This window comes from Herpailurus yagouaroundi, unplaced genomic scaffold (assembly GCF_014898765.1).
Source record: "Herpailurus yagouaroundi ecotype Mexico unplaced genomic scaffold, PumYag 189, whole genome shotgun sequence".
NCBI classification, from domain to species: domain Eukaryota; kingdom Metazoa; phylum Chordata; class Mammalia; order Carnivora; family Felidae; genus Herpailurus; species Herpailurus yagouaroundi.
The window spans coordinates 14,649,229-14,667,479 of record NW_024412420.1 but is presented as its reverse complement, the minus strand read 5'-3'; the positions used below and the strand labels follow the sequence as shown (position 1 = coordinate 14,667,479).

Sequence of the window (18,251 nt, the reverse complement as noted above, 5' to 3'; positions counted from 1 at the left end):
GCAGTCGGTTAAGCGTCCGACTTCGGCCAGGTCACGATCTCGCGGTCCGTGAGTTCGAGCCCCGCGTCAGGCTCTGGGCTGATGGCTCGAAGCCTGGAGCCTGTTTCCGATTCTGTGTCTCCCTCTCTCTCTGCCCCTCCCCCGTTCATGCTCTGTCTCTCTCTGTCCCAAAAATAAATAAACGTTGAAAAAAAATTAAAAAAAAAAAAAAAAAGAATTAGAGCTACGGGCACCTGGGGTGTCTCAGTTGGTTGAGCATCAACTCTTGATTTTTATTTAGGTCATGATCTCATGGTTCGTGGGATCAAGCCCCATGTTGGGCTCTGTGCTGTCATCGCATAGCTTGGGATTCTCTCTCTCCTTGTGTCTCTCTGCCCTCCCCCGCTCATGCTCACTCTCTCTCTCTCTCAAAATAAATAAATAAACACTTTATAAAAAGGAAAGGAAAGGAAAGGAAGAAAGAGAGAAAAGAAAAGAAAAGAAGAAAAGAAAAGAAAAGAAAAGAAAAAAGAAATTAGAACCAAATCTTGGAACGACAGAAGCTAAGCTAAGACATGAACAAAAGCACACCATTTTCCTCGGGAAAGGCTGGAAGGGATCACAAGGACTCAATTGCCACAGCCCATAATGCTAACCCGAGGGGTACCCTTGGAACCTGAAAAAGGGTTTTGTCTTTTCTTTGCATTTGCTTTCTTTTCATGACTATAAAGGGAAGCACTACTTTGCACAGTGACACTTGTTCCTCTTGGTAGGCAAGCAGAATGTTCTTAGGTTCGAGAAGTAAGGAAGAGTTTTCTAGCAAGTGGAAGTAGAGAGCCTCCCCCACCCCCCACCCCTGGAAGTGTGGCACATCAGAGTGATAAAGGCCTCAAGAACAAAATGAGATCTGGAGTAGAAATGTAACTGCAACTCGGCATTCCAATGTTGAGTCTCTACAAGTTGAAGTTCACAAATGACTAACACTCGGGGGAGTGTTAATGGATATATGAAATGTTTATCCCTTCCCTTAGGAGGTATCTCTAAGGAGGACAACTGGGTCCGCTCACTGAAACCTGGGGCCGCGCAGGCCATAGGGCAAGGCTGGAAGCGTAGTGTATGCTCTTGTGTGGGTAGGGCCCCATGCCACACTGAGGGGTATTATCTGGAGAAAGCTAAGCAGGCAGCGTGCCTGGACTCCCTCTCCTTGGCTTCCCCACTTTTTTGTTGTTGTTAGGCAAGCTTCTTTTTTTCTTTTTTTGAAGAACTGAAGAGCCCTAGAAGTCTCCAGAACACCCAGACTTGAGTCCAGAGATTCATCAGTGCCATACTTGGACCCCTCTCGCCTGAGACCAGACTACGTCTCCCCACCAAAAGGGCACTCCACAGAGGAGATCAATCCTTCATTAACACCACCATACCAACTCCCAGCTGCTCAGCCAGGTCTGGTCTGGGTCTGTCCCCAGCTTGTGTCTAAGCTCAGAGAAGAACACACCAGATAGGGAGAGTAGTTGCTTCCTTAGTCTCATAGGGACACACCGTATATCCATAGCTGCCCACTCAGACACAGACAGGTCAGGACTTAAGAACCACAAGCATATACAAACAGTCACGTGTCCAGGCACACACGGGTCCCCACGTGCACCCCCACATGCACTCGGGCACTCTGACCCTGCCCTGGGCAGACACAGACCCGGAGCAGGGCACGTTGCCTGCACCATAGCCTGTTGACTTTCCACTTAATCTGTAACTTTTCCTTGCCCAGCCTTGCTTAATAGGCCTACTGAGGATCGACCCCAGGATCTAGCCCTAGGCACTGGGTTTGGGAGGGTGAGGGTTGTAGCCTTGGGTCTCTGAAAATGTTAACCTTCCCATCTCCAAAGCCGGTTACATACTTGCTACTTCCCAGCTTACTCAGGAAATCCAGCCACCTGGTACTGCTCACCCAGGTGGGGCCCTCCGGAAAAACCCCAATCCCTGTGGGATCCCCTCTGAGCAGGAGCCAAAGTCAGACCTAGCCGCCCCTGCCCCAAAAGATTTGACCATCTGACTTCCGGAGGCTTATTTAGGAGGCGGGACTTCCAAGGTAGGCCAGGTCGTCTCCTCCAGCCCCTGCTTGGAGCCAAGCCAACAACACTCAGCCACAGGGGAAACCTTGGTCTTCGCTCCAGCAACTGAAGGAGCCCAGAGAGAGGAAAGACTTCACAGCTTTGGCACCACTGGCTGAAAAGTTCATGGTCAAAGCTACAGGATTTCCTCTTTCTGGCAGCCTGGTTTCATCCCCCTGATTCCTCCTCAATTCCAGCCACGTCCCCTTCAAGACACCCAGGGTGAGGCTGTGAGGTGGGTGGGCCCAGTCACCCCGACACCGGTGTTTCAGCCACAATTTGGAGGATCACCTGCCCTGCAAGAAAGGCCTTTTCCTTCCCCCTGGACTCTGGCTAGAGAAGCCAAGATCACCCATGCCAAGTACCCCGCCCTTTCTTCGAGGTCTGGCCCTCGGGGCATCCCCTCACCGCTGTGCCAGCTGCCAGCCTCAGACTGAAGGAAAGCGGGCCCATCCTTCCCATGTTCACGGCAGCAAAAAGCACCGAAGTTCCTCCCTACCCCTCTCAACTCCTCTGAATGCTCCCCTACTTTGCTCACTTGCCCTACTGTGCCCCCAAAGCCCCAGCATCAGAGAAGGATCTAAGCGTCAACCGAAACCCTCTCAGCCTCTTATTCATTACCACCCTCAGCATGGCTCCAATTGACTGAGCTCTTACGCATGCCAGACACCCCAAGCCTGTGAGGCAAGTCCTGTGTCACCTCCATTTTACAGATGAGGAAATGCAGTAGACTGGGTGGGGGCGAAGGAGGACAGACTTATCCCTGCAGCTCCTATGTCTTTAAATGGAAAGACTCCTGATACCCGAGGCACCAATAATTCCGGCTTTGCCAATACTAAAGAAAAAATGTTAAGCAGCCATGCTCCTCCTCCTACCTCCCCCAAGGCACAGAATTTCTGGGAAGGCCCTGTTCCCATGACATGACTGGATTCCCAGTATTGAAGTAAAGGGGACAATATTTGCTGCGTTGACTAAAAATTAACCCAGTCTGTCTGTTCCCTAACCCTGTCCCAGAGGGACCCAAGAGCACAGTTTAGGAGCTCCCCAGTCCAAACGCTGATCTTCCCACTGTCCACTCCCCCAGATTCCATGAGTCAAGGGTCAGTACACTGATGCAGAATTGTGGACCTCTGACGCACACGTCCCACCCCGCCCCCACCTCTGGGGGCCTGAGCAGTGTTAATCCACAACCTTTTCTGGCTCGGAAAGCTGAGACAGGAGGGCTATGGGGAGCTTAGGGGGGTAGAGGCTTAAAATGGAAGGAGGAGGCCCGCTCCTGGGGCAAATAGTAGGCAGCTGGGCATAGCAGGCCAAGGGAAGGGGTATGCCAAGTGGCTGCCCTCCCCCAGTCACCTGCCGAAGCTTAGCCCCAAGAGGAAAAGGCAGAAAGAGGGGCCTGATGCCCTCTGCCGAACTATTCCCAAGGCAAGAAGGCCCAAGCCTTGGGACATAGGAGGGACAGTGGCCTATTGACAGTGGAAGGCTAGAGAGAATAGTGAGGATCAGTCCCAAGCTCTGGCCATCTTTTCTCACCAGAGACCCTGCAGGGCTGTTGCACAACTCTAGGGGGCGCCTTTCACATGGTGCAGGGGGTCCTTCTGTGATGATTAGGAGGCATGGACACAGCTTGCCAAGTCGGTACCTAGATTCCCCAGGGTCCTCCAGGATTGCCCTTTCCCCTCTCCAGATCTCTGCATCCCCTGCAATGGGTGGAGGACAGGCAAGGAGGGTGGGGGGTGGGGGGAGGGCATTAGAGACCTGGGACCTGTAATCCCAACCGGATGTAAAGGCCGATTTGCATGATGTCCACAGGACAATCACACACTTCATACCATTTCCCCCAGAGCCCCTATCCCAATGGGATTAGAGTTTCCTCCACTACAGGATAGGGAGCTCCTACCCAGCCAGGGGGGAAGGGGTGCTCAAGACCATCTGAGGGCTCTTCTGCCCCATGTTCAAGTCAGCGAGAGAAGAGGAGGCTACCAGCCATCCTAATCTGGTACATATCCACTGGCCAGTGGAGGATGCAGATAGAAAGGGAAAGAGATCCCATTATACTCAGAGAGCCCAGGAGCTCAGCCCTCACTCACAATCTGGTCTGGTACGAGTACCCCTCCTCTCCCACTGGCACCAGCATCTGTGCCCCAGGATCAGTGCCTTACTCCCTCAGGACATCCCCCCACCCCACCCCCGCTTCCCAGATGTGCCGGGTGCCAGGCTGGCATTTCTCCTAGTATGTTTTCTGCTGACCCATCTCTCACTGCCTAGGGACAGGAAGGGCAGAGAGGCCTGAGGGCCAGACCCCTGGGGTCCACCTCCTTCCTGTTTTCCCTGCATCCTGCTTTCCTCCGCTAACAAGCTGCAGAGGATTGAGGAAGTGGAGCGGTCTGGGACCCAGGGCAGGAAGCTTGGGGCCGGAGTCCCAGCATCCGGACTGCAACAATGGAAGCTTCAAGCACCAGGAAAAGAGACAGACACAGACAGAGGCAGAGGGAGAACAAATCAGTCAGAGAGGGAACGAGAAACAGAGGCAGAAATACAGAAAGGCAGACAGAGAGAGAGATTCCAAAAGTAACAGAGAAAGGCAGGAACAAAGAAAGAGAAACAGTGACAGAGACACGGAGAGAAAGCAACAGAAAGGGGCGGAGGACAAAGAGAAGCAGAAAGGGAACAAGACAGAGAAAGAGAAACTGATAACAGGCGGAAGTCATTGAGGAAAGGAGAACTCGGGAATGTTGGTCATGAAACTAGAGACAGAGACAGAGCAGGAGATAACAAAAGAATAAGAGAGAAGGAAAGACTGAGAACGATTATAAGGAGAAACTGAGAGAGGCTCACTAAGAAACGGAAAAGGAGAAAGTATAAGAATGAGTTTAGGGCAAAGGGCCCTCTAAACCTCTCTCCCTCTCTCTCTCTCCCGCTCTTCCTCCCGGCCCCCCCGCCCCCGGGGGGGGCGGGCCCTTCTCTCTGCTCCCTATCCCACACCGTTAGGTTTCTACAGCTCTGGGCTGGGAGCCAAGACTCGCTTCTCTTCTGCTACCTCAGACGACACCTGCCAGGAGAGAGGAACGGGGTGCCTGTGTACCAGAGCAAGATGAGGTGCCCAGGCCTGGCAGAGAGACCTCTGTCTTCCCAATACCTCTCAAACAGCAAGGTGAGCTGCCCAGGGGCGTTAGGGAGGGGCAACTCTGATGCCCCTCACCACCAAAGCCCCTCTAATTTGGATGTCCCACTCCACCCCACCTGGATGTCAAAAGGCCACGCCCTGTCTTCTTAGACCCCTGGGCTTTCACCTGTGGCCAGGATGAGGGAAGTCCCTGGATCAGGAACAGAAAGCCACCACCACCGCCCAACCCATCCTCTAGTTACCTGGCCCTAGGCCGCTCACTTGCAGGCTGGGTGGCTGGACCGAGTCACATAATGTTCCACTGTTACCCCAGCAGCTGGGACAACCATTGAGACCTCTCCTCCCAAATAGGCACCCTTGAGGAGGTTGGAGATGAAGGGCTGGGACAGAGTCTTCTTTGCTGGGGGCGACAGCCTGCTAGGGACTCAACAGCAGTTTCCTTAGGTGAGCCTGTCCTATGCCAGCCCAGCCCTGCCAGGTACCCGCCTTCTTAACTCACTGGAGATTTTCAAGGGCTTTCCAGGCCAGCCCGAATGGGGAAAGGGCTTCTAGGAGCGGAGCACACCGAGGAGGGCATGCAAGGGCAGGGGCACCTTACCAGAGGGCTGCAGGCTTTCCTGGATGGCCTCGATCTCCGCCAGCTCCATGCACACGCCTTGCCCGTGCATCAGCGTGTGCAGGGGCTTCTCCACACCCCGGGGCGGGTAGCAGCGCAGGCCCGAGCCGCAGCGGGGGGTATACACCCCGCAGGGCATCCCCTTGCCCAGGGCGCAAGTGGCGCAACAGCCGCAGCCCGGCTCCCGCACCAGCTCCTCGCAGCCCACGGGGGGGCGGCAGCGCGCCAGCTTCTCCTCGGAGCAGGGCGGGCAGTGGATGGCTTCGTCGCCAAGGCTCGGCCCGGGCCCGGCGGCCAGCAGCAGCGCGGCCACGAGGCAGAGGGGCAGCATGACCGGGCTAGGACGGGGCGCGGGCGCGGGGCGTGGGAGGGAAGAACCGGCGCGCAGACTGGCAGCAGGGACACGGGGCGACAGCGCCCGGCGCTCCTGGAGGACCCGACCCGGAGGGCGCGGGGAGACGGGGCGGCCCCGCGGGCGGACAGGGACGGAGCCAGGGAAGTTAGCAAGCGGGCTGGAGGGGAGCGAGCCTGGCCGCCGAGGCGCTGCGCCGCATCCTCGGCCCGGCCCAGGCGGCGGGCGGCGGGCGGCGGGCGGCGGGCGGCGGGGGGGTGGGGGGCAGGGGGCTGAGCGGCTGCCCGGGACCGGCTCCCCCGGACTTTATACCGGCCCCTGGCCACACCCCCAGCGCCTTCCCAGAGGTGGGGGAGCGGGGGCGCCGGGGGGGAGAGGGAGAGGCGGCCGTTAGGGGGAGGGGGCGCTGTCCTGAGTCGCTGCCGCCGCCGCTGCCGCCGCCGCCGCTACAACATCTGAAAGTCCTTTTCTGCCGCAGAAGGAAGCGGCGCAGTTTGGAAGCCGTGTCAGGCGCCGAGAGCGCCTCTGAACCCGAGCCTGGGAGGGGAGAGAGAGAAGAGGAGACGCAAAGGGGCTGCTCTTTGGCCCCATTCCCCGACCTTGGAGGATTCCTCCCCTCCCCCCCCCCCCAGGCGGCTGCAGTCCCCCCCACTGAGAACGCGACCTCCTCGCCTGGACTCCCGGCTCCGCGGATTCGGTCTCCCTGACCAGAGCCCTTTCCACCCCACCCTAGCGCTTCCAGTCCCAACCACTGGAGACCTAGTCGAGCGAAGTGGGGAAAGGGCACCCAACGAGGGACCCAGAAGAGCCTGATGGCCCTAAGAAGTTAGTAGACTTTCTTCCCACTTGTCCTTCCAGCTCCCCCACCCCCCCCCCCCACACACACACACACACCCTATCCCCAGGGCTCATCTGGGCCCTGGTCCACTCTGCCTTCCAGAGAACTGTATCAACCGAACTCCTGGGGAAGGAGGTGCTAAGCCCCTTCTTCCTTCCTGGATGCTTGTTTCCACTGCCCGACTCCCTCCCCAGAGGAAGATTGACCAGGGAGATTGCCACCCGTCGTTGTGCAAATTGTGCATCGCACAACTCCTATTTCTCTCGTAGCCCCTTGTAGATTTGTGTAGCTGTTATGACAGTTTTCCAGCAGGTGGCAGACAAGCATTTCCAGGTAGGGGTGTCTTTTCCTAATTCGACCAGCTTTGCTATTTGGGCTAGCTAGGGGCTAGCTAGGTCCTCTGTGAGATCCTGCTGGTGCCTGTTTCCCCCACGCTCGCCTCAGTCCTGCTGGGATTGGGAGGGACCCTACAGTAACATTTGAGTAGGGACCTGTCTCCTGGGTTCTCTCTCTGGTCCCCAGTTCCCTAGGTACCCATCTATCCTCCCCCACAAAGCTTTCTGCTGTCCTGGAGCTGGTTTCAGGATGCCTGAGGGGTAAGGGTGCCTGTCAGGGCATAATAGGTGACCTACCATGGATTTTTTTTTTTTTTTTTTTTTGGCTTGGCCTATAAAGCTACAAGGCAGCCAAGCCAAAGTACAGATCAGAGACCATCTTCCAGACTCCCAGGACAGCGATCTTTCAGTCTCCCAGCAAGTAGGCCCCCTTCCACTTTCTCCAAGTGTAAACTGTCCAGGTGATAGGAAGAAGAGAGGGGCTGGAAGCTGAACTTGTAGGGACAGAACACAAAAGTTGCAAACTGACGGCACCTACTGGCAACTATCAAGACTGCAGAAGATCTGGAGAGTTCTGACGGGGCAGGAGGGCCCGGGGACAAGATTCTGGGATTCTCTCCCTGCTATCTCACAGACAAACTGGGGTCTTTTCTGTCTTGGATAAGGGCAAACAGAGCCAGGCTCTTTACGTCCCCGGGGGAAGCCCAGCCTGCACCTGATTCAGAAAACTTCCCCTAGCTCTATCCCCCTATCCCCCTCCATCATCACTGAGGCGCCAACGTATTGTATGAACTTGGACCCCACCCCTTGGAGCTGGAATTGTCCCTAACTATAAAATGGAGGTACATCATCTCCACCTATTCTGCCTCTTGAAGCGCTTGTGGGAATAAAATGGGAACTGAAAGGATGGGTTCCAACCACAAAGCCAGACTTGCCCCCTTGACAGCAAACCTGAGAGAGCTAAAGGTGCTGGGACATGGAGGAAGGAGTTGCAGGAGAGGCTGGACTGAAGCCAAAAGAAGGACCTGGAAGTGAAGCATGAGTGCAGGTGAGTATGGGAAATCCAGAAAGGCTTCCAGGTAAGACAGGTGCCCAGACCCCTATCCATCCACTGTGTTCACCACCCTCACCGCCAAACATCAGTGTCTGAGATAATTCCAAAGAGGCAGGAAAATAGACATAAGTAGATCATCGAAGCACCTCCCCACCATTCATGCAGCACATATTTACTGGACACTGTGCACAGGCTTTGTGCTACATTCGAGGACCCAGAGCTGGCTGAGATCACTCCCTGCCCACAAGGAGCTCACTGCCTAGTGAGGGGAGACAGGCATACAAATAAAACGAGTCTAAGAAGTGTACAGGTGCCCTGGGAGACATCCACATGGGGTGCTGTGGGGACCCAGACACACAAGTGGTCAGTTCTACATCTGGCGCCTGGAAAGGCTTCATGGAGAAGGTAACTCTTGAGACAACCATCTTCCATGCTAGGGGAAAGAGCATCAGGCCGACCTGGATTCTAATCCCCGCTTTGCCACTGGACTTGAAAAAAGTTACTCTGAGCTTCACTGTCCTTACCTGGAAAATAGGGCTTTGTGATAAGAAAGAAAGAAGGATGGGGAGGGGACAGACAGAAACAGAGGCTTGTGCAAATTGCCCAGCATACAGTGAGCACTGTGTGTTTGCTTCTTCCTCTCCTTCTTCTGGAGGCAGGGCCTGTGTTTCCCCAGGCAGACTGGAGGTTCTCAGAGGACTGGGTTTAGTGTCTCCCCCCTGCCTCCCACGGCTTGCTGGTGTCTGGGAGAGGCTACATAAAGGGCATAGGATTTGGAGTCAGAGGACCTGGATTCAAACTGCAGCACAGCCACTGAAGAGCTGTGTGACCGTGGACACACTTAAGGTCTTGAAGGGTCATTTTCATCCTCTTTTTATTTTAATCTTTATTTATTTTTGACAAAGCACAAACAGGGGAGGGGCCGAGAGAAAGCGGGAGACAGAGAATCCAATGCAGGCTCCACACCATCAGCGCAGAGCCTGATGTGGGGATCGAACTCACGAACCATGAAATCATGACCTGAGCCAAAGTTGGGCACTTAACCGACTGAGCCACCCAGGCGCCCCTTATCCTCTATTTTAAAAGGAAAGAAAGAAAGAGAGATAATTGGGCTTACCCCACAGGATGGGTTGCAAGAGAAAACGAGATAACGGCCAAGAAAGGGCTTTGGAACCCAAGGAGTGGGCGCCCAGGGCTCTACCAGAAAAAGAACCACTGTGGGGCACCTGGCTGGCTCAGTCAGAAGAGCATGCGACTCTTGATCTCAGGGTTGTGAGTTCCAGCCCTACACTGGATTCTAAAAGATAAGATAAACTTTAAAAAAAAAGAAAGAAAGAAAAGAAAAACAACCTATGCCTCCCCCTCAGCATCCTTCTCTGTCCCTAAGCTTCTAGACACCCAGGGCACCAGGAAGATGCTCCTGATGGAAGAGTGAGAAAAATCCCCACTCCCTGCCCACTTCTCCCAGCCCATACCCTTCCTGGCTTGTTGCTTAGAGTCTCATTAGCTCCCTTGTTAGTTCAGTTGCAAACTTCTACTGGGTTCAGGCTGGCTTCTTCGAGAATTGATAGTCCTGCCCTCAGGGAAACCCCAATCTCATGGGCTTGTTCTAGAGAGTATCTGATGGAGTAGACAAAATACATATAATATGAGGCGCCTGGGTGGCTCAGTTGGTTAAACATCCAACTCCATTTCCGCTCAGGTTGTGATCTCAAGGTCATTGAGTCCTGAGTGTCTGTGCTGAGCACTGAGCATGGATACTTAAGATTCTCCCCCTCCCTCTTTTTCTGCCCCTCCCCTGCTCGCATGCATTCTCTCATATTCCCACCCCCCTCCCTCTCTCAAAAAAAAATTTTTTAAGTACTCATAATAGGGGTGCCTGGGTGACTCAGTTGATTAGGCATCTGACTCTTGATTTCAGCTCAAGTCATGATCTCACAGTTTCATGAGTTCAAGCCCCATGTTGGGCTCTGCGCTGACAGAAGATCCCCTGAGGGAGATTCTCCTTCTCTCTCTGCCCCTCCCCTGCTCACACTCTATCTTGCTCAAAAATAAATAATAAATTTTTTAAAAACTTTTTAAAAAATACACATAATAATGAAAGCTAACACTTAACACGAGCCATATGGTTCTAAGTGCTTCACTCATGTAGTTCACAACAATCTCATGAAGTGCGAGTTATCATTATCCCCCTGTTAAGATAGGGAAGGGAAACTAAAGCACAGAAAGGTATGTAACATACTCAAGGTCACACAACAAGTAAGTAGGAAAACAGGGGTCTGACCCCATGCAGTCTGGCTCCAGAGTCTGTATGATTAACTCTCATGTTTTACAGCCTTCCAAACAGCTGTCAGAAGTACTCTAAACAATTGCTGAGGGAAAAAGACTATGGTACAGAGTGCAAGATGGGTGCAGAGAAGGAGAGTGGAAGTGGCATTGGCATGGAAATGGATCCCAGAACTCCCCAGAGCTTTGGCTTCCCAACCCCTCCCTGGCGCCCTGGACTTCCCACTGTGCCTGCCCGGAATAGGGGGGCTCAACTCCCTTCCAGGTTGGCTGATGTCCAGACCCCAGGTAGAGCATCCTCCAGGGGGCGCTGCAGGTGTGCTCTGAGCAATGGCACATCAGTACAGCTGCCTCCTTGTGCACCGGGGCCCCATACTTGGAGAGAACAGATCAGGAGAGCTAGGATCTCCATAGAGACCCCATAGTACAGAAGGAAGTCTGGTTCAGAGGCTAGAGCCTCGGTCCTTCCCTCAGGACACGTAGCTCGAGAAAAGGACACCCAGACAGAGGATGGGGAGTGGAGAGGAGAGCCCATCTGCAGTTGAGCTGGCCAGGATCTGGTTTCATATCTCCAGTCCAACCAGCTTGGCCACTTGCCAGCTTTGTGGCCACTTCTCCTTCCTCAGCTTCAGTTTTATCATCTGTAAAATGGGGGAGGGGAACTCCTTGAATTGTGAGCCCCCTTCCCAGCTTGGGCAGTCTAGGAATCTAGAATCTCTGGAGTCTTTTTGCCTGGCCCCAGGCCCTATGCCGGCATGGCTCCCAACCCCCCAGAGTTTGCAGTTTCCAAGCCAACTGACACCCATGGAATCACTTTCTCATTGGTCAAAAAATGTGTAGGAGACAAGCCAAGTGAATGCTGTTGAGTCCTATGAGAGTTCTGTCACTGCCCAGAAAGGTGACGAGGCTCACTCAAGGGCATACAGCTAGTAATTAATACAGCCAAGACTTAAGCCAAATATATTTACTACCTGCTACAGACATAGTGCCCCGAGCCATGCTTTCTCTGTTGCCAGAGCACCACCAGTGAGCTAAGGGCTAAGGATTCAAGGAAGGTTGGGGTAGGAGGAGACGAAGGAGGTACAACCTGGGAGAATCCATGCAGATTACGCTTGCAAAAATACAGACACAGAGGGGACTCTGGGAGGAGAGCGACACATGTGAGGAAGGGGAAATTATTTGCCCTGCCTCCCCTGACACTTGTTGTGTCAAAGAGCAGAGTATCTGCCTGCCAGGGTGCCTCTTGGCCTGATAGATCAGAAGCCCAGAATCAGAGCAGACCCCGTGTCCTTCTCCCACAGGACCTCCAGGCCTCTAGGCCCTGCCTCCTACTCCCCCAAGCCTGGGGAACAGAATGCTACCTTCCTCTTAGAAAACTCCAGAGAGACTCTACCAAGGGGCTGTTGAACCCAGACTGACCCTTCAAACAGGTTCTAGCTTAGAGAGACCCCACAGAGGAGTCCTCAGACTTCGCAAAACCCCAGAAAGAGGCCCTGGGATCCAGAGAAATCCCCAATACCCATATTTACAGTCACTCTCATTCCCTGGCTGCACACTTCCTCTTTCCACACTAGCACTGGGAGTTCACAAATATCCCCAGTCATGCCTTCTCTATATTCCCAGACGTCCCTGCCGGCCCTCTCATCCCATGCCAAGGGCCAGAATCTCTGCACACCCACCTTTATGCCTCATCCTTTCTGCCTCCGCACCCCTGTCGACTTCACCCCAGCCCTTCCTCTTTGCTTACCCAGAAGAACATTCTGGCCCAAGGGGCCCCCAAAACTTGGTGGTAACCAGGCATCCTAACCCCACCGGGAAAAGTGGGGAAGGGGCTTCCAGGAAAGATGAGTGTATTGTAAGTGAGGAAGGGGAAAGGGAGCAACTGTGGCCTCCATTTCCTCATCTGCAAAATGGGAATGATACCACACATACCTCGTAGGGTTGTTATGACAAGCTGTACAGACTGCTTGCTTTTACCTCATTTAGTAAATAGATATGGAAAAACATACTGAGATACCACTCTATTCCCACCAGATTGGTGAAAAAAATTTAATGTTTATGTATTTATTTTGAGAGAGAGAGCGTGCACGCCTCATGCACACAGAGAGAGCAGGGGAAAGGCAGAGAGCAAGGAAGAGAGAGAGAATCCCAAGCATGCTCTGCCCTCTCGGCACAGAGCCCGACGTGGGACTCTATCTCACGAACCATGAGATCATAACCTGAGCCGAAATCAAGAGTTGCATGCTCAACCGACTGAGTCACCCAAGTGCCCCAGATCAGTAAGAATTTTAAAGACTGAGTACCAAGTGTGGAGTAAGGGACTGTCATCTAATATCAGTAAGAAAACAAATGTGTACAACCAACAATTCTACTCGAGATATGTACCCACTAGAAGTGTGTGTGTGTGTGTGTGTATTCCAGAATACATATATGAGTGTTCATAGCAGCATTATTCAGAATAGCCAAACACTGGCATCAGTAGTAGAATGGATAAATCTATGGTTGAATGAACTATTGCTATACCAACAACATAGATGAATCACAAAGTGAGCAAGAGATTACTATTGTAGGATTCTATTTATAAAGAATTCAAAAAGAGGCAAAACTAATCTATGGTGTTAGAAATCACGATAGGAGTTACTTTTGGGGAGAATGGTGTAAGTAGTTACTAGAAAGGGCCTCACGGGGTACAGGTGATGTTTATTATTTAGTTACATGGTGTATGCACTTTATGAACATCCATTGAGCTAAACATTTCTTATTTCTGCACTTTTCTGTATGTGCGTTGTACTTTAATTTTTTTAAGAAACAACTTTTTCGTTTGTTTTTTTTAAGAGACTGCTGGCTCTCAAGTAGGCTGCTTGGACTGGATTCTTTTTTTTTTTTTTTTAACATTTATTTATTATTGAGAGACAGAGAGCATGACCAGGGGAGGGGCCAAGAGATGGAGAGACACAGAATCTGAAGCAGGCTCCAGGCTCTGAGCTGTCAGCACAGAGCCCGACACGGGGCTCGAACTCACAAACCATGAGATCATGACCTGAACCGAAGTCAGACGCTTAACAGACTGAGCCACCCAGGCACCCCTGCCTGGACTGGATTCTTGGCAGTAGGTTTCGGATAAGTGAGCACACCTCTCTACGCCTCAGCATCCTCATCTTTTGCATTAAGTGACCCTTATGTAGGGTGGCTATCGTGATTAAATGAGTGAGAATGTGTAAAATGCTTACAACAGTGCCTGCTACATATTAAGTACCCAGTGAGTGTTGGTCATTAGCCATGACCAGTCAAGTGAGTGAGATTAAGAGCCTGGAGCCAAAATGCCTGCACTAAAACCTGGATTTGCCATTTACTTGCTTTGTGACTTTGGCCAAGTGACATCCTCCCTCTTATCCTTAAATACCCTCAGTTGTAAAGGAGGGCTAATGGCAGCGCAGTCTGATAGGGTTGTTTGAGAACCTACAGAAACATTACACAGAGGCACTTAGCACAGTGCCCAGAGTAAGGCTCAATACGTGTCAGCTGTTATTATTATTGATCACCATGGTAACCTTATTAACCCATTTTATAGATGGTGTTCCAGGTAGTAAAAAGACTGGCTTAAGGTCACATGCAACTAAATGTGATTTAAACCCAGCTGTGTGATAATGGAACCCAGGCTCCTACTGACATGCCTATACCACCTCCAGAGGCGCCATAGCCTTGGAGACGTTTGCCCAAACCCAAACAGCACCTCTTCCTCCTGCCAGGCTGCCCTCTGCAACTGAAGCTCTTGTCTCCAGTAGCTCCAGCTGTCAGGGTTCTGGGCGACCCAGAGGCTGTTGTGCCTTCCCTGCCTGGCAGGATCTAGCACCCATCTGACAATTCTGGTGCCCTCATTTGGGGTGCTGGGGATGTAGCCCAGAGCCTAGATCTAGCCCTGGCTGTGGGAAGAGAGAGTCTCAGAGAGAAGCCACGTTGGCCCCCAGGGTTTCTGGTTGCCAGCGGCCTCTTCTACTGCAGTCTTTGATTTTCTTTGTCCTGAGAGAGGTAGGGGTAGTCCTAAAGATGGCTGATGAGGACTGGAGACAACTGGAGGGCAAAGGGATAGGACTGAGGGGGCCCAGAAAGAAGGGCCAACCTGCCTGGAACCCCTAATCCACATAGCCCCCACCTTCTCCTCTCCTGAAACCTGGATCCCTCCCAGCCTCACCCCCTCAGTCCTCCCGGTGTCCAGAGGCTTGATGCTTGGAGCCAGTAATCCTCAAGATCTGTGCAGTCTGTTCCTCACCCCCACCCAGTCTTGATGATCTAAAAAGCAGCAGAAGTTGGGCCCCAAGCCAGGGAAAGCCAGACAGCCCAGAGTGGAGAAAAATTTGGCCTCAGGTTGAAGTACACAGGCTGTGGGGCAGGGAGCTCTGGTCTTGCAGTCATAAGCCATGTACTGTGGGCTTGTCACTTCACCACAATGATCCTCAATTTCTTCATCTGTAAAATGGGGATGTCAGTCCCTACTCACTCCGCAGGGCTGCTAAGGAAGATCAGATGAGGCTACCTATATAAGTGTAAGGACATAGATATCTGAAAGCCGGTCACCAATTAGTGGTGTCATTATTGTGACCTTTTTTGATTCTAAGATTCTATGACGCTTTGAAGTAGAAGGATAGAAAGAAGGGGAAAGGGGCGCCTGGGTGGCGCAGTCGGTTAGGCGTCCGACTTCAGCCAGGTCACGATCTCGCGGTCCGTGAGTTCGAGCCCCGCGTCGGGCTCTGGGCTGATGGCTCAGGGCCTGGAGCCTGTTTCCGATTCTGTGTCTCCCTCTCTCTCTGCCCGTCCCCCGTTCATGCTCTGTCTCTCTCTGTCCCAAAAATAAATAAACATTGGGAAAAAAAAATTAAAAAAAAAAAGAAAGAAAGAAGGGGAAAGGGTACTAAAAAGAGGAAGGCCACGAGACGGTGGGGCTGAATCTGGAGTAGGACACAGAGATGGAAGGCAGAGAAAGATGAATAGATGTGACAAAATGAAGAACTTGGGAGGGAGGGGGGAGATTTATAGATAGATATGAAACCAAAGATCCCAGTCCAGAATCCCCCTCTCCATTCGTTCATTCATTCATTCACTCATTCATTCTTCAGATGGAGACTGAGGCAGTAGCTGCCAAACTGGACCAGGTCTCAGAGCCTGCATCTGGCCAGAGGCCTGCTCCCAGCAGCACCCAAGGGCTCTTGGAGGGTGATAGGCTGGGGGGGAGGGGGGGGAAGGGCATGTCTCTGCAGCTCCAGGTGATCTTTCTCAGATCAGACCCCCAGGTTCACAAACCAAAGTCAGAGGGGGAGCAACTAGCTCCTAGGAATACCTGTCTCCTCCCTTACTCCCACCCTGATTCTCATTAAGGAATGGGAGGGGAACCCAATAGGGCAGTGTTCAGAGAACTAGCTGTTTGATGATAGTGGAAAACCCACACATCAGAATTGGTGTCAGAATCATAGGAACCATGGGTGGGACCCAGAAAGAGAGGAGGAGCCCCATCTTTTATGGAGGCTTCGTTACAGAGGCACGATTAATTAAATCATTGGCCAATGGTGATTGAACTCAATCTCCTGCACCTCTCCCCTCCCCAGAGGTTGGGGGTTGGAACAGTTCCCACCCTCTAACCACTGGGGTGGCTCCCTGGCAACTGGCCCCCAGCCTCGGGTTACCTAGGGGCTTTCCAAAAGTCGTCTCATTAACATAACAAAAGACACCTTGAAGGCTCTCTTAGGAAATTCCAAGGGTTTTAGAAGCTCTGTGCCAAGAACAAAGAAAGACCGATATATATTTCTTATCAAAACATCACACCTCCCAAGGACCTTCTCTAGGATTTCTGCCAATTTCAGAACTGGGTAGAAAGTGACAAGTCCAAGTGACCCCATTCCCCACCACATTAGGAGACATACTGGCTTTCTCACCCTATCCTCCAGGCCAGCTCTCTGCCTGTTATACCTCTCTCTGAGCCTCAGTTTTCCCATCTGTACAATGAGGAGGTTGAACTTGGTAATCTAAGAACCAGCCTAGTTTTAATCTTCTCTCTTCTAAGGAAATCCAACCCTGCTCCTGTCATACCTTCTAGGTGTGCCTGTCCTGTTTGGCCTCCTGAATGTCAGGTAAGTGCCTATCTGGGTGAGGAATTTCAAGAACTTTGGGACCTCTGGGATGGCAGTGGAGGTAGGACAGAGGAACAGAAGGAAGATTGAGGAACAATTTTAACTTGGTCCCCACCTCTCTGCTGAGCTCAGGTGAGACATGTTGATGTAAGAGCGCCTCATCTATCCACACCCCCAGCTCACCCTAGCCTTAGAAGCGATCTGGGAATAGAACACCTGGGTGGCTCAGTTGGTTAAGTGCCTGCTGTTGGCTCAGGTCATGATCTCACGGTTCATGGGTTCGAGTCCTACATCCGGGCTCTCTACTGTCTGCTGGGAGCCTGCTATGGATCCTCTGTCCCCTCTCTCTCTGCCCCTCCCCTCCTCAATAATTAATTAGTTAATTTTTAAAAAGTGATCTGGAAAGAACAGAAAATCTAAGGGAAGGATTGGAGGTCAGGGTCTTGTGAATGAGATTGCTTGGGCTTTCTCTTTACCTACTCCAGTTGGAACCAGGGTTCATTCACCCTAGTGCAGAATTCTCCCCCCTTTTCACTTCATGGGGATGCAGCCTTACTCAGGAAAAGTCTCCTCTAGGACTCTTGCAGCTGACCCCTTCTGCCCCTTCCGGGTTTTCATTCCATCAGTTCCCTCACTGAATCTTTGAGTTCAAGTTACAAAAGCCCTGGGACAGCCCCAGTGTCCCCAAAGGCAGCACAGCCAATGTCAGCAATGGGTACTGAGTCTTCCACTGAATCCCAAGAGTATGGAGCAAACTGTTGGTACAGTGGGTCCCAGCTTCCAGGGGGTAGTAAACAGAGGCATGTGAGGATCTTTCCTTTCACTCTGAGTTTGACTGGCTGTCCCTCCAGAGTTGGCACTCCAGCACAAGAGGGCCTGCCGCTGGGTATGCTGCCCCCAGGTGGACAATGATAGTACTGATAGCATTCACCGTGGGTCTCCTGGGGAGTGGGTATTGTACCAGGTGTTGAAGGTTCCAAAAGAGCAGGCCTTCAGAAGAGCTTGTGGCCAGAAGAGGGAGACCTGCAGCTAAACACACAATGATCAGTGCTATGTAACGAAGAGAAATGTACTGGATGCCAAGAAAGCACAGAGGAGCCCGGAGTGCGTGATTAGAGAGAACTTCAAAGGGAAGTGATGTGAGATCTTGTCTTAAAAGATAAGTAGAAATTTACAATCTAGAGGGAATTACCTAACCCCCTTAATCTTCCGTTTCCTCAGTATAAAGGGTTGGTGTAAAGATTAGGGGGAAAATTATGTACAGGGCTGGTTACTATGTCTAGTACATAATTGGCACTCAGAAAACTTATATGGTTTTTAGGAAATGGCTCCGATGGTGGGGGCTGACAGGTCTGCAATTTGTAGGCAGACTGGCAGCTGGAGACTCTTGTGGAATTTCTGTTCCAGTCCTGAGACAGAATTCTGAGAAACCTCCAT

General features: G+C 52.2%; 1 protein-coding gene and 1 long non-coding RNA gene across 3 annotated transcripts in view; one reads left to right on the top strand and one right to left on the bottom strand.

Annotated features, from left to right (window-relative positions):
• The window catches only part of IGFBP4 (insulin like growth factor binding protein 4), a 13,037-nt gene extending 6,378 nt beyond the window's left edge, over positions 1-6,659 (bottom strand). Inside the window, exon 1 of the mRNA XM_040497455.1 lies at positions 5,810-6,659. Within this exon, the coding sequence (XP_040353389.1) occupies positions 5,810-6,158 (349 nt within the window). The 5' untranslated portion in view covers positions 6,159-6,659. The remainder of the gene's footprint in view (positions 1-5,809) is intronic.
• Positions 4,416-17,092, top strand: LOC121044943 (uncharacterized). Of its 2 annotated transcripts, none has more exons than XR_005797552.1 (3): positions 4,416-5,655; positions 6,658-8,400; positions 16,781-17,092. It is a non-coding gene; the product is annotated as an uncharacterized LOC121044943 (long non-coding RNA). The 2 variants fall into 2 exon arrangements; XR_005797553.1 differs by lacking the exon at positions 16,781-17,092 and adding an exon at positions 10,742-11,671.
• Positions 17,093-18,251: the final 1,159 nt, after the last annotated feature.